This window comes from Condylura cristata, unplaced genomic scaffold (assembly GCF_000260355.1).
Source record: "Condylura cristata isolate star-nosed mole 26May11 unplaced genomic scaffold, ConCri1.0 scaffold00003, whole genome shotgun sequence".
Lineage (NCBI taxonomy): Eukaryota > Metazoa > Chordata > Mammalia > Eulipotyphla > Talpidae > Condylura > Condylura cristata.
In genome coordinates, this window is record NW_004567104.1 from 10,388,407 (window position 1) to 10,405,026 (window position 16,620).

Genomic DNA, 16,620 nt, shown 5'->3' on the forward strand with positions numbered 1-16,620 from the left:
CAGAGGTGATACACATGGTGCGGCAGACCTCTCCTGACCCGCCCGCTGCTCCCCTCAGCAGTGTACTTCATCATCTGCCTGTTCTGCTCCCCACTACTCTGTCTCTGGCAAATCCTCTCACCACCCCACCCCCCCCGTACCTCTGGCTTGGACCCAGTTCTGTATGATTAAATAAATAAATCTTTTTTTAAAAAGGAAAAAGAAAATTGTGAGAGGTGTGAGTTTTATTGTTATTATGTTTTATCTTTTACATTTTGAAAAGCAAAGTTACATATTGCAGCAGACTAGAAATTATATTTTTGGACTCTTTGCCCCATTCTTTGAAGTATCTCATATTCTGCTGCTAGAATAGGTGGTTATGGCTCCTTCAAAATGTTTTAAGTAACTAGCAATGGTTGGTGCTGAGCACTATGGTCACTGATGATAATATGAAAAAGAGTGCAATGTAGACCTTTATGTAGTTGACATGGTGGGGACATTCTTAGAAAACACTAATGGAAGCATTTGTTTTCAAAATGGAAAATACCAATAACTAGAAGAAATACTAAGAATGTGATCATCAACAATTCCAAGTAGATTTCATGCATTAAAAATTAACCAGTATGCATCTGACTTACTGTTCTTTAATGTCCTCTGAGAAATACTGAAGATGCATGTCATGGTGTGTCAAAAATCAGCATATCTATGTTTCTGATGTGACAGTAAAATAAAAATGTTTGGCAAAACAACCTTCTAATCCTTTTGAAGAAAAGAAATTAATCATATATATATATATATATATATATATATATCTAAAATAGACATTTACTACTCAGGAAATGTATGTAGACAAAACTTTATACACATTCAGTTAAAAACGACAACAATTACATAATACTTTTTAATCAGTTATATACTGATGATGGTGTTAACCTAGGCTTTATTTGGTTAAAGGCATGCACACACACACACATATGTACATATGAGCTGGTCTGTGCTCTTTTCTTGCAGTATGGTCCTTATTCTGATGTCTCAGAAATTACCACTGCTGCAGGACCCCCTGGACAATGCAAAGCCCCTTGTATCTCTTTTACGCCCGATGGATGTGTCCTAGTGAGTTGGGAGGTAAGTCAGGCCCATAATTCTATATCAAATTTTGTTTTCTTTTACTTTACCTATGCCCCGTGGTAACTCAAAAAGCCAAAATCACATATGAGGTGGTTTTTACACATCAATCCCCCTTGGTACTTGCTTCACTCATTTAAAGTTGTGGAAATTTACCGTGGTCAGATACTGAGTATCTGTTTCATGCCTTTCTTTCACTTGTGTTTGAAATATCCTGGGGCCTGTTGCACTCTTCGCCAGTTGAGTTCATTGAATACCAACCCCATAGAATTTTCTTGTTAACTAAATTATTAACAAACACGGAATTCTGCCTTGTAGAGTCCTGAGAGCTCTGGTGCTGATATCTCGGAGTATAGATTGGAATGGGGAGAAGATGAAGAATCCTTAGAACTCATTTATCATGGGACAGATGCTGGCTTTGAAATAAGGGATCTGTTGCCTGCTGCACAATATTGCTGTAGATTACAGGTAGGTAAAAATTATTCAGATGTTGCTCTGTAAAGGATGTTAAAGGAAACTTTTATTTAAAAAATTAAATTTAATGCATTTAAACAATGAAAATTGTTTTGGTATTTGCAAGTAAATTTCTTTATCTCCAGGAGGTCCTGAAACATAATTACAAAACTAGATTCTTCTCCACTCTACTTTGCACACCTTTGTTGTCTTGTCAATTCACTGGGTAAAATGACCAAGGCAAAGGCAAAGGTGGCAGAGCCCCTTCTAGAAAATGTCTGCTGTCTGTGTTCTCCTGAATGTACTTTTCAGTGGAAAACCACAAAACTGGCATAAGACAGAAAATACATATGCCAGCTATTAAATAGAGCCAAAAACAAATATTAGAGTAATATGGACTAGTCTGCATTCAATTAGGGAACCACCTCCCACTTCCCTGAAAACATTGACAAGCCTGTTTGTAAGTTTCTACTTGGGAGTCCAAATAAAATAGCATTAAGAAAATTGGCCCATAATGTAGCCCTTAAGTGTGACAAAAGTCATGGATTTACTTTTCCTTTATTCACTTGAATAATGAGGTGTTCCCCCTTTTTAAAGCTTTATTATGCTAAGAAAACAGTTCTTTGCCCATTTCTTTCCATTTGCTTAGTAACATTTTTTAAGCCCTACTTTGTGCCAGAATGAAAGGATGATTATAATGATAGAAGAGATGCAAAGCTAAATCCAGTGTAACCCTTGACCTTGAAGAGTGTTGTCTCCACACACACTTAAATTTAAATGAAGAAGCAAAGATGCCAGATTTAGGTTTCCATCTGATTTAAGTCATGGATCAAATTGCTTATTACGAGTTTGTGACACTCAGTGTCTCTGGCCTGTTTTGAGAAAACATGCCCTTGATAATTTAATTTTCCCAACTTTTTCTATTAAATTCTGAAGCCTACTTTATATAGACACTTCTGATTAAACTCTTGTTATGCACCTTCCTTCCTTCTTGACTGGGGCACCTGGGACATAATTAACCCTTTGTCAGTGAGTCAGGGTCACACCACACTATCTGATCTTTATAAAAGTGATGCTGAGTCATTGGCAAAAGGTTAAATTATGTGCTACCCTCCTGTTTTTGGAACAAGGCAGGATATAAATAAAGAACTGTCTGCCACCACAGGAAGGAACTTCACTGTTTCAAGTTTTGGTCTTTCTTTACGGTGCTGTTCTACTACCTTTTTTTCTTTGAGGGTAAATATTGTCACTTCCCAAAACTGCAATCTAAAAGATATATTGGTAAAAATAGACCCTATGCAATAATATTGTGTCCCTCCTGTTTTGATAGACAAAGTATTTTCAAAGTATTTTCTTGTTACAAAATTACCCAGACCCTGTGAAGGAAAGATAGTACTTTTTAAGACCACAGTTTCTGTGCTAAAGAAATATTGCCAGGGGGGGCCTTCCTGTGTCACAGTGGCTTGGAACACTGCACTGTGAAGCTAAGTCAAGCCGTAGCTGCTTCACTACAAGAGTTCCATCCCCGCCCCAGAGGTGACCCACATGGCACAGCAGAGCTCTCCTGTCTCACCCCCTGCTCCCCTCAGCAGTGTACTTTGTTGATCTGCCTGTTCTGCTCCCCACTTTGTCTCTGGTGAATCCTCTCACCACCCCTGCACCTCTGACCTGTATCCCAATTCTGTATGCACAAATAAATAAATCTTTTTTTAAAAAAAAAAAAATTAAAACACTGGTACTGAGCAGGGGCAATATGCATAGAGGTTGATGTACCATAACAGCAGATTTTGAGAAAAGAATGTTTTGGGAATCCACTGGCAAGGAGACAGGAAATACACTCAAATCCGCCTCCATGGTTAAGAAAGAAAATGAGATTTTATATATATATATATATATAGGATTTCAGGACTGAGGTTCAAAACAAAGGATTTAAATTTTATTGGCTAAAAAGCAGGCCGGGGCAAAAAAAAGTGGACTTGGCTGACAGCTGTGGACTAATTACATGGGTAAGCATATCTATTTTTTAGATATCTGGAATTTTACATTTCTGCTGGTGGACCCTAACCTCTGAGTAATGCTCCAGCCCTCTAACCACCGTTCCTGACCCCTCACTCCATCCCCTTGCGTTTTCCTCACTATTCCTGGTCTTGGAGTTCTGCTCAAGATTAGTGTTTTAGTTGGTCAGACTGCAAATACAGAGTTTGCAAATACAAACCTCAAAAAGAGAATTAAATTACTTATTTTTCTTTTTTGTGTTCTAGAGTCCAAAAGCAATTTAGTTATTTGATACTGGTTTTATCATACCTATACTATGTTCTCATGAAAATTTCTTACATTACATGCACTATATGATTTTTATAATATATACTATATATACACTTCTTAACAAAAACTTAAACATTTATTTGTGTCAGTAATTTTTTAATTTTTCTATTGTCCTTAAGGATACTTTAATTAGTAATCTGGTCACATGAGACTTATATTGCAACCACACTGTTATTTAGCTAAATAAATGCTTTTAAATTTTTTCCTTTGATAACTGGTGAGAAATTATATAAATCAAGAAAGTCTTTTCCATAGAACAAAGAGTTTAAAAAAAAAGTGATATCTTGGAAAAATAAAATGGAAAAAATTACTAAGTCAAATCTGGTCTATATTGTACCAGTGTTAGTTTCCTGGTTTTGATCATTCTGTACTTACAGAAGGTACTAATATATTAGGTGCCTGGAAATGCAAGGTAAGAGATATATTTACATTTTTTTGTACAGTTCTAAGTTTCTAAATAAAAAAGGTTTTGGTTTTTGTTGTTGTTAAGTTATAAAAATGTTTTTAACTGTTTTGTTCTTGATTTTCCCTGGGAGAAGGAGAACACTGTTGACCTGATATTCTCTTGAGTACTTAACATGTTAACCAATTTAATCTGTAGAATAACTCCATGTATAGATGTTACTGTTCTCATTTTACATGTAAGGAAACAAATTCAGAATATTAATTTGTCTTAAAATAACCCTCTAGATAATGAAATGAAAGTTTGAACTAAGTTCCAACTCTAACAGTCATGTTCTTTTCCTTTTGTGATATGGTAATCTAAAGCCCTTAGTTGATATGAAAATTAGTCTCCATGATCTTATTTTTCTGCCCTTATAATAAATTTGTATCCAAACATAAAATCTCTATATACATGCCATTAAAAGAGTTTGACATTAAAATTTTGCCAGAGAGTTGAGACATTGTCATGAATAGGACTAGATATGGCAGAATATTAGAGTTTTAACAGTAATTTGATAGCAAATGCCTCTTAATTTGCTCCTTTTAAATAGCAATATACAGACATTTTAGTTTTTTGAACTTTTGGTTTAAGAGCTCAAACTACTTTCCTTTAGTTTTGTAATTGTCCTAATAAACTCTCCAAAAAGTAAATGAGATATGGGTGTTAGAGTACATTCATCTTTCTAAGGAGGTTGCCAAATATTTAAAAACAATAAGCAAATTTGCAGAGCACTGAGGTGAGAGCATACTTGGTATTCACCACATGGGCAAGGAAGCAAGGGTGGAACAGAGAAAGTATGGGGGAATCACAGTCATTGATGGAGGCAGCCTGGTGATGGATCCTTTGGGAGGCTGGTGATGGTTAGTAGATCAGGGGAAGTCTTATAAGCTGATGTGAGGACTTCAGAGTTTATTCTAAATAGGGCAGGGGGCTATTTATGGAATTTGAACAGTATCATTCTTCTTGTTTTGAATAAAAACTATGGAGCAAGGGTGTCTACTGATACCAGTTAGGAGATAGTCGTGGTAACCAGAGAGTATAATTGTACTACTATGATACAGGATATGCTGAAGGCCTAGGAAGGGTATGAAAGGAAGAAACCTGTCCAGTGCTGACTTAGGGACATGAAGAACCTGAAGGGTGAAGAAACCCTTTGAAGTACCATAGGGTTTTATGGGGAGGAGATGAGAAGCTATGTGGGCCCTTGAGTTTGAGATGCCTATTTGACATTCAAGTGGAGCTATTCAAAAGGCAGCTGGATACACTAGACTGGCACTCAAGGTAGAGGTCTGAGTTACACAAATAAATTTAGGAGTAAGATATGAATAACCTTTACCCTTTTAGATAAGAGGAGATTTCTGTGTTTGAACAGATAGAAGAGGGTGCCTGAAACCTGATCCTGGTACCCTCCAGTGTTGAGAGATCTAAGAAATGAATACCAAACATGATTGTGAAACAGCAGAAATAAGTAGAAACAAAAATATGGGTTCCAAAACCAAGTAGCATTTAAAAGATAAGAATTAATTAAATGCATAAGCAAACATAAGCAAAACAATGTGATGTTAGTTTCAGGGCTCTTTGAGGACTCAACTCCAGCAGAAAGGAAAATAAAAACACAAAGAAGTGGAACTATATCAAACTAAAATGCTTCCACACATTGAAAGAAACATATCATTAAAATAGATACCCTACTGTGTGGGAAATATTGCACAGTGTATATCTAGCAAGGGGCTTATATCCAAGATCTGCAAAGAACTTACACAGTTCAATCAAAAGAGAACAGAAAATCCCATCAAAAAGTGGACAGAAAAGCTATATCGTCACTTCACCAGTAAACATACAGATGGCCAACAGGCATATGGAAAAATGTTCATTATCAGTTAGCATCAGGAAGATGCAAATAAAAACAATAATGAGATACCCTCTCACTCCTGTGAGAATGGCCCATATCCAAAAAAAAAAAGGAAACAATAAATGTTGTCAATAGTGTGGGGGGGAAAGGAAGCCTTATAAACTGTTGGTGGGAATGTAGATAGATCCAGCCCCTGTGGAAAACAGTATGAAGGTTTCTCAGAATGTCAAAAATAGATATAGCATATGGTCCAGTGGTTCCACTCCTTGGCATTTATCCAAAGAATGCAAAAACACTAATTTGATATATGCATTCCTGTGTTATTTGCAGCACTAGTTACAATAGCCAAGATACAGTAGCAACCTAAGTGTCCAAAGACAGATGGCTGGATTAAGAGGATGTGGGGCATATACATAATGGAAAACTACTTAGCTATCTAAAAAAAGTTGAGCTCCTCTGCCATTTGTGAACCCAAGGATGGAATTGGATAGGATCAAACTGACTGAAATAAACCAGAAAGAAAGAAAAAAAAAAAACAAATACTAAATATTCCACTTATATGTGGTATATAGAGAAACAAAACAAAAGAAGTGACAAAACTAAACTAAAGTCTAGAAACAACTGCAGAATAGAGGCTACGGGGTGGGGGGGTGCATTAGGTGCAAGGGTAGAAAGAAAGTGATGAGGGGGCCCAGTGGTATGTGACAAGGGGTGGGTGAGGAGTGGTGATGCACATCTGAGAAGGTGTGAACCTGTTTCCCTGAATCATACACAGTGATGTAAACCAAGGTTACCTCAAAAATAGAAACTCACAAGGAAAAAAAAAGAGTGGTGACTGAATGAGGTGTCAGCTCTTTCTCTGAGGTAAAGTCAGATGAGGGCTGATTAAATTCAGATAGGAGCTTATCATTGAAATAATAGAAATATTTTTTTTAAAAATTCTAGTTCTTCCAGGGCCCTACTAAGATTAACACTTAGATTATTGAATTCCAGTCCCAACTTTCCTGTGAATCTGGAACCTGAGTTAGTTGAACTAACTTTACATTACCATGAAAGTCAGACAGGATTGGTCTTCCTGGTGGTGCAAAGTGTTAAGTTTCAGCACTATGACGCTAGCCACAGCCACTATAGCACAAGTTTGATTCCCCAGCCAGGGAGGTGGCCCACAGAGCAAAGCAGACCTCTCCTGTCTTGCCCTATGCTCCCCTAAGCAGTATATTTCAGTAGATATGCATCTTCTGTTCCCCACTGTCTCTGGTTTATCCTTTCATTTCCATACCTCTTGCCTGTTCCCCAGTTCTTACATGCATAAATATATAGGTCTTTTAAAAAAATACTTACCAATTAATATCTACCTCAGATAGTTATTTAAAGATCACATAAAACAATATGTAAACTAAAGTGGGTTGTACAAATATAACATGTTACTTTTAAATTATTGTTCAGAAGAGATAATGATAATGATATTTTTACTTTATTCACAGGTAAGATGTGATTGGCATTTTTTGGAAAGTGGTCATTAGATTGACTTAAACATTTTTAGCATTTATTTCTCTGTTTCTAGAAGTAAATTGTAATAACTTTACAATTTTCTAATGACAACTAACCTGGAGACATTATAATATACCAATGGATAATGTGAACTTATCTCCCTGTTCTGCTTTTTAGGCCATCAATCAAGCTGGCGCAGGACCGTACAGTGAACTTGTTCTTTGCCAGACACCAGCATCTGCCCCTGACCCTGTCTCCACTCTCTGTGTCCAGGAAGAGGAGACCCTCAATGCCTACCCTGATACACCTTCCGTGTGCCTTGTACTGAACTGGGAAGAGCCGTGCAATAATGGATCTGAAATCCTTGCTTACATTATTGATACTGGAGACACTAGCATCACAGTGGGCAATACCACTTCCCACATTATGAAAGATCTCCTTCCAGAAACCACCTACCGGTGAGTGCAGGGAAGTAGAAATAATAATAATGTGCATTGACACATTAGCACATGGGACCACAGGTCCTTTGAGTTCCAAATGCCAAATGGGTGACTTCTAGCCATTCTTGATATATTTAAGAGTACCGAGTGCAGCTGTAGTTTAAGAGCTTGTATTCTTTTGTACTTTAGGAGTCATATATAATTCTTAACCCCTGAAGGCAAAGTTTGACCTACCACTTCAAATCAGTTATTCTTTCTTGATCGTTTAAACACTTTCCTTTGCATTTTTTTCTGACTCATATGTGGAGTCTCTGTCCTCGCCCACATGTACTCATCCACCTCTGAAGCAGACTCCACCATTCTTATTTAATATTCTGATTCCCTAAAAGTAGAATCAGCATTACAAGGCATGTGTGATAGAGTTTTCCCTCAGGACTTCACAAGGGACCAGAGAAAAGAAGTTACCATTAAGCAAAACTCAGTTAACATCTCATTTCTCATGCACTCACTATGCTTCACAGCTCGTCTCAAGGAGGCCAACCAGCTCACCCTCCTCTTGTCCCGCACAGACATCTCCCAGAAGTGAAGTAATTCATGGATTTAGATTCAGGTCATCAGTTATGTCTTTAGACAAGCTATTTGAGTGTCTGTTTCTTCCATAAAATGAGAACAAAACTACATCTTAAACATGTCTGCATAAAGTGAGTATTAAATGCCTGTCTAGAGCCCAGCAGTACATGACACATGCACAGTTAATGTAAAGTGTTATTTTTTTTATCATCAAAATCATCAGTAAAACTAGCTTTTCCTGGGTGGGCCTAACGAGTGAAAAGCAATGGATAACTCTGCTGAAAAAAAGAAGAGTTCATTATTTCACCTTTTTTTCTTTAAATAGTAGTTTCATAGTCTGTTAGGTTACCTTTTTCTCCTCTCCAAAAATTGAAGAAAACAATCACCTAATCAGCTATAAAATACTAAGCTTTTGTCCTGCTATATCTCATTATCACTACTGTTTCTCTTACGACATCTTTTTGGTAATGTTTGTGTAAGTATATTCATTTTGCTTTCAAAATAAGTTCTTCTTTCATTCTTTTAACACACTTCTTTTGGGCACATTACCGTGTGCTGTGAATCTAGGAGACAGTGATAAATGCTGTGATTGCCATCAGACCTCTCACATATTTGGGGAGAATTTAAGTGCAACCTGAGGTAGTAGGTAATTGTGACACCACAGGCTGAAAAGAGTTGTGTGTACCAAGTCCTGTTTGGTGTTTTAGAAAAGACCTTAAGCCTGCAGCTATAATGGTCAGAATGGCTCAGTGGGTCATGAAATAGAAACTGAATAAAGGGAGATAGGACTTACATGGATGAGGAGGCAAGTCAAGGGTATTGGTTTCTCAGAAAACCATTCTTCACTCTTGTCTGCAAACAATTACAAGTGCTTGTTATGCCGAGAGCACTCTAATCAGGTGCTTAGGAACTGCAGAGGTCACTACACACACCTCAACCTCAGAGCATCCCCTCAGTGATGGTGTTCTGAGGAAACCCGACTATGAAGTATACCCAGAGGAAAATGGCTAAGTGAACAGCTGATGCCCAGGCATTTCTACAAGATCGGATGTTCAAATAGTGCTTCATCCTGATTGCTCAGGCCAAAAAACCTGGAAGAAACCACATGGAGTTAACCCAAGAGTTTAGCTTCTTCCATTGATGTGGATTAAATAATTGTAAAGATTTAACGGTTGATGCATAATATTGGAGGGCTCTTGACTTTCTTTTGGCAGTGTACAATCAGATAACTTCTGGAAATAAATCTCAAAATCAAGGATTCAGATGAAATGGATGTAGGAAAATCTTTAATGTTGAGAAAATTATGAGATATTTTCCACATAGGTGGTTAATTTAGAGACATGTTTTAACGTACCTCAAAATAACTCTGTTATAAAGAAAATAGCAGAATATAGGAATATAGACTATAGGAACTCTGGAAGAAGGAGTTTAGATTTGGATAGTAAAGCCTCAGGACTCCTGTTTTAAGAGTAATTGCATGGAGATAGCATAAATATTTCAATTCAATATTGATATAAAATTCAATATTGGTAGTATATTTGCCTTAAGGAAGAAATCTGCAATGGGAGATTCACATCTTAATCTTTTACAGATTAAGCTTAGAGGATACCATTTTAGACATTTTGCATTCAAATTCTACAGCTTTAGAAAAGGTAGATTTTTTACTTGTTTTGTGCACTATGTGGGGTTAGTGCAAGAGAGAAAAACAAAAAATTTAGGCTAAGCCTTTGCTACCCAACCAATAAAATGAATGCTTCATATTTAAGATAGTAAGATTAATATTCATATTTGAGATCATTCTTTTCACAAGTTAAGGAATTTAATTTCTGTAGTACATAATTGGATGCTCTATAGTAGAACTCTGGTCAACCCACAGTCTTGTTCTTTTATGTATCAATAAAATGAATGCTTCATATTTAAGATAGTAAGATTAATTCATATTTGAGATCATTCTTTTCACAAGTTAAGGAATTTAATTTCTGTAGTACATAATTGGATGCTCTATAGTAGAACTCTGGTCAACCCACAGTCTTGTTCTTTTATGTATCAAAAACACAATTGCCATAATTATGGTGGAATACAAAATAAGTATTTCCAGGAAATAAGGTGGTAATTTTGGTCCAATCAACTTTTACCTCACCTTTTTCTGTCCCATAAATTGGTTTAAAATATAAGTGAACAAATCATGATGTTCTAGATAAAAATGTGGAATGAAACATTTTAAGCAAGCCATGGGCTTGGATAAAGGACTTCATTCTTTTGTGTAATTTTTTTTTTTTAACCTTCAGCAGTTACATATTGTTCTCATACTGAGTATATCATTCCTGTCTTGCTGGGACAGAATTTTGCACCTCTTAAACAAAATACTGACGCCAAAAGGGTAGCTTTTAATGGATTTTGTCACTTCTTCATTGATGCTTGTAAAACAACCTGTTGGCCTCCTGACACCCTCTGTGGAATTTGGTTGGAATTACAATACTACTTTAAAAGTCCTTTCAAGATTCGAAATGAGATCCTGTTTGAGAAGGGGAACAAAATTTTTACTGAACACAGGGGTAGCTTTCCTAGCATGCTGTCAGCCACACGGAGTCAGGGCCTTTGCAGGCTGACAGTAAGGAGGTATGGCGTCGACGTTCTGGTGTCCTGACATGAGCACTTCTGGCAACAGGGGCAGTGGTTCCAACTCCTTACCAGTGGATTCCACTTGTGTTTCCTTTGTATTTTATCAAAATCTCTCTATATCTAAAATCTTACTCCCTGATATCCTAGGCCTTTCTCTGGAGCAGTCAGTCTGATTTCTATACCAGCAGCATAAGCATCACCTAGAAACTTGTGAAAATACAAAGTATTAGGCCTTACTCCTGAGGTACTGAATCAAACTAGGGCTGGGCCCTGCAGTCTGCTTTAATTAGCACTGCAGGAGATTTTGAAACTTTAGTTAAAGTTTGAGAACTTGCACCCTAAGCAGTGGTTCCTGAATGCCGAGCCATCTATAAATCACCTGAGGAGCTTTTGCAAAATCCGGAAGTCTGAGTGCCACTTCTGTAGCCTGTAGGGTCGGTCCCAGAGGACACTAAAATATCATTATGATGTCAGTCACCTCTTAACCATTTCACTTCACTCAAATCTGTCTTCACTCACAGGATTTTCTATAACCTCCTCCATCCTCTTCACTAAAGGATGAGTTCTGTTTCTTGGTGGTCTCTGTAGTGAGGAGTATCCCGACCTCAAGGAACAGTGTGGTCAACTGGCTGGTGCACACCAAGACGGTCCCCTTCCTTTTCCTTCATATGAAGTGGCTGTTACAGTTACCTAAGTACTTTTTTTGGCAATCTCATTATACGTCTGACTCATCCTGAGCTGGCAAACAAGTAAAATTTAGGGTGGATTTGTTTGTTATGCTCATTTATGTTCTTTTTGCTAGGTAAAACAGGGATGAAAATAACATTTGTTGAGTCCTTATTATATGTCAAGCACTACATTAGCCTGTCCAGAAGTGAGTCATCAATCATTTCTTCCTAACAAGATGAGGTGGGCTTTATTAGGAGACAAGTTCTCAGTGGTTCTAAAGTAGCAGAGTGGCGTCACACAGATTTGACTTCAGTCCTCCATTTATTGTCTCTGTGACCTCAAGCAAGTTATTTAAGTTCTCAGTACCTCAACTTCCTGATCTGTGAAACAGGGATAGTAACTTTAATTATTATTAATAAGCTTTTGAGTGCTTTAGATAAGATTTTAGTATGGGATATGACACATTAGGATCTATAAATCAACTGTTGCTATTTTTTGGTAGGGAAGAAATAAGCCTGAAAAGTTCGCTGTGACCCTACTACCAAATTATGTTTAGTGATGTCTGTGGATATCTGGCATTATTCTTTAAAACAATGGCAGAGTTTTAAGTGTTTTTTCCCCTGTCAGGGCAGTGCATAAAAAAGTTAAGTCCAAAAGAGTCGCGGAGTAAAGAGTGATGGCACTGGTTTCTCCACAACCTTATCAACATGTTGTTTCCAGTTTTTCTTTTATGTATATATATATATATAGGCCATTTTCACATCTCACAGAGTGAGATGATATCCCTCTCATTTTGATTCACATTTCTCATTTATTAACTGATGTTGTACATTTTTTCATGTGTCTTTTGGCCATTTGTATGTTTTCTTTGGAGAAGTATCTATTTAGCTCTTTTGTTCATTTTTTGATTGAGTGGTTTCTTCATTGCTGAGTTTTGTGAGTTCTTTATATATTTTAGAAATTAACCACTTGGAGCGGACTACAGATTGTCTTACTGTTTTTCTGTTGGTTTCTTTTACCTTTTATTTTAACATAGCCCCACATTTACTTTTGTTTTTGTTCCTCTTGCCATGGGAGTTGTTTCCCCAAATATATCTCTGTGGTTGATGTTCATGAGTGTATCACCTGTGTTTTCTTTCATGTACATGTGGTTTCAGGTCTTATGTCCAAATCTTCAATCCATAGTTTAATTTTTGTGTATGAAATTAATGATCTAGTTTCTAGCACCATTTATTGTTGGGCTTTCCTTTCTCTAAATGAGCATGGTTTCTTTGTCAAGGATTAATGGTCCATATGTATGTGGCTTATTTCTAGGTCCTCATTCCATTAGTGTGATTTACACTTTTGCTCCAATTCCATGCTGTTTTTATTACTGCTGGTTTGTAGTATATTATGAAGTCATAAGTTATGATACATTCATTTTGTCAGAATTGCATTGTCTTTTTGGGATCTTTTGTGTTTCCATACAAATCTTTTAATTGCTTGTTAAGGCTATATGTCTAATTTTATTTATTGATTCAGTGTCATTGGCTTATTGTTGAATCATGCAGGCTCCTTGATACCTGAATAGATTTTTTCATTTCTGCCCTATCAAAATTAGCTTTTGTTTGGAATTACATCATTTTTTTCAAATGGGAAAGTAAAATTCCATTTACCTCTTACTTAAATACAGAGCTTAAAATCTCAGACCCTGATCAACAATGTATGTTTAAAGAGGGAGGAGGGGAAGTCTGCAGTTCTTATTTAAATTTGAAGATTAACATGTTACTTCAATTAAAGAGGAAATGTCTCAAGTTTGGGTTTGAGATAAATTTTAATTTTTATTATTTTAATAAAATTTGAAAGTCAGTTTTTTCAGCAATGAATTATTTCTTGTTTCATTAGTTCATGTGAACCCTCAGTAAAATTAGGAAATTATTTTCACGCTACCTTAGTCTTCTACTTTTTCAGACTCCTAAGGTTTGAGTTCTTAAATATTTTTACTAGAATGCAAGAATGATCTTATTGCATTTTGTCAGTTCTTCAGTCAATTTTGAGGGTTATTTTATCGGTAGGACTAGTTAGTGTGTTGCATAGCTAATATGCTAAAATGTTTTCCACCTATTTTTCACTGAAACAAGATGTGTTTTAGTTCAGACATTGTTTAAAATCGAAGTCACTGATTTCAGGGCCAAAAGTTGTTTAGATAATAAGATAAATTTGTTGACTGTTTTGAATGTCTATTTCATTGGCAAAATGCAGTTTTTGTTGAGCTGAAATAGTAGATAAATTAAAATTATCTTCTGGTTGGATTTGTAGCCTTGTTCAGCCCATATTATGCTTGAAAAGTAGGTTTACCACAGTGCACAAACACCTGAGTCTAACAAGCTCTAGGTCACAATGATCTCTGACCTCTACCTGCCATATAGAGCAGTGAAAATGGCAGAGCTAGTGGAATCTTAGTTCCTTTACTTGTAAAATAGACATAATTCCTACCTCATGAAGGCAAGATAGAAATCAGAGAACATTTTACATAGCAAACCTACATTTCAAGGTAAGTGGCCATTGTGCCATTTAATCTCTGAAGTTAACTTCAGTTTAAAAATACTTGTTCCTATCTCACAGTGTAGTCTTTGAACAGAGCCAGTTGTTGATGTCGTGGTGGTGGTGGTGATCATTTTGTCTCTTCCCAGGCTCTTTGTCATACCCCCATCTTCTGAGGATGGGTTAGTAAGTCAGTCCTTTTCGCTGTTGCTGATCCATGACTATAATTGAGAAGGAAATGAATAGGTGGTTTCAGCAAAGTACTCAACTTATAAAGTATTTGGTAATAATGCAACTAGAATGAAGACATAGGTTTGTGTGCGCGGTCACATCTCATGCACCCACCATGTTTCATCAGCATTAGAAAGGTATGACGTGGCCCTCCCTGGTGGCGCAGTAGGTTAAAGCACTGCACTAAGAAGCTTAAGCCATTTCTGCATGAGTTCCATTCCCGCCAGCCCCAGAGGAGATCCACATGGCGTGGCAGACCTCTCCTGACCCGCCCGCTGCTCCCCTCAGCAGTATACTTCATCGATCTGCCTGTTCTGCTCCCCACTCTGTCTCTGCTGAGTCCGCTCACCCTCCGCATCTCTGGCCTGTACCCCATTTCTACATGAATAAATAAACAAATCTTTTTTTAAAAAAAAAAAAGAAAGGTATGACGACTCACGAGGCAGCGTAAAAGTAATACCTCCGCAAGTCACTTCTTTAAAGTTCACCAGTGTGCTTTTGCCACCCTTGGATACATTTTCGGTTGTATGATGAAGTAAAAAATATTAAAAATAAATGGGAAGTACTATCCATATCCTTATTTTAACATAATCTTATTTGTAAGTACAGCAAAAATATTCCTATCCCTGTTCTTAGATAAGGAAAACTATTACTTGAAAGTGGCAGGTGATTTCCACAAGGTCATCAAAGTGATAGTGATGATTTCAGAGAGGCTGCGGAGATCAGTTAAATTGCTTCGTTAATATTCTTGTTATGGTTAGTAGTGCTGGGGACAGGTGGGGCTGGGAGGGCTGTGTATTTAAGGCTGCAATTATATGCCTACAAATACTCCTCACCAAAAGCTCAGAAAACCATAGAGTCATAGATATAAGGAATCCAAAACCTAGCAGTTTATTATGGAGGCTTTGAGGAAATGGATATATTTACAGAAAAAAATCAAATATTAAATCTCTAATTTTATTTATTTATTTGTATCTTGACACTTGCATTTTATATTTTTGAAAAGTATCAATCATTTAGATCCCTTACTAACTATTTTTCTGGACCAGGACATCTGAAGCAACCCATTAATTATCTCACTTCCTTTTGTTTATTAAAACAGCTAAGGACTATTTGGTTTTCACTGGCCAAAGCAGTAGGATCACCTGGAATGCAAGGTGAACTTGGCTCAGCAAGGCTAGGGACAGGCTGATGAAAGTAAGCATCTTGTGCTCTGGACTCTAGGAATGCCTCTATTTTCTAGAATAAGAAGTAGGGGTAGCCGTTTCTGCCCACGAAGCACCTTCATATCAACTTTGTAGGTAAGGAAATCTGTTACCCCATTGAAGAAAGGCAGAGCTTCATGTCTAACTTAATTCCGTTTTCCTGAGAAAACAGAAAGGCCATTCATTTCTGTCACTGTGATGACCACATGTTGTAAAGGATTTTTCATCTTCAGTTGCAGAAAAATGTCTGTCTTTTCAATCATAGAAAAAAGCTTTTGTATTAATACAGTACAGTTACTTTATAAGACTCATGGTTGTAGGCAAGGAAGAGTTTATTTTAGTCTTTCAGTGTTATCCTGAGAGACTCATACTACATTAGGTACAGAGACCTGATGAAGTTTTTGATGTCAGAAAATCTGGGAGAAAACACAGCTCTCTGTAATGGAATTTTTTCTGTACTTTATCAGAGATAAGTATTTGCTATTTTCTAAACTGTGACTAACAACCATACAATTTGGGATCACATGAGTATCACTTCTGTATACATTTATGTGTCAGTATTTGTGAGAACATAAATTTTAATTTCTCTAGAAGCCCAAAATAAGCTGGGTTATATGCTAAATATATGTAAACTTTTAACTTGTTAAGGCTATATGTCTAATTTTATTTATTTATTTGTATCTTGACACT

At 36.7% G+C, this 16,620-nt stretch overlaps 1 protein-coding gene across 2 annotated transcripts in view; it reads left to right on the forward strand.

Moving 5' to 3' along the window:
• FNDC3B (fibronectin type III domain containing 3B) overlaps window positions 1–16,620 on the forward strand; it is a 332,590-nt gene that overhangs the window by 278,452 nt on the left and 37,518 nt on the right. For both annotated transcript variants that reach the window (XM_004674965.1, XM_012732895.1), the window contains 3 exons: window positions 991–1,104; window positions 1,423–1,572; window positions 7,848–8,128. In XM_004674965.1, coding sequence (XP_004675022.1) covers window positions 991–1,104; window positions 1,423–1,572; window positions 7,848–8,128 — 545 coding nt within the window. The remainder of the gene's footprint in view (window positions 1–990; window positions 1,105–1,422; window positions 1,573–7,847; window positions 8,129–16,620) is intronic.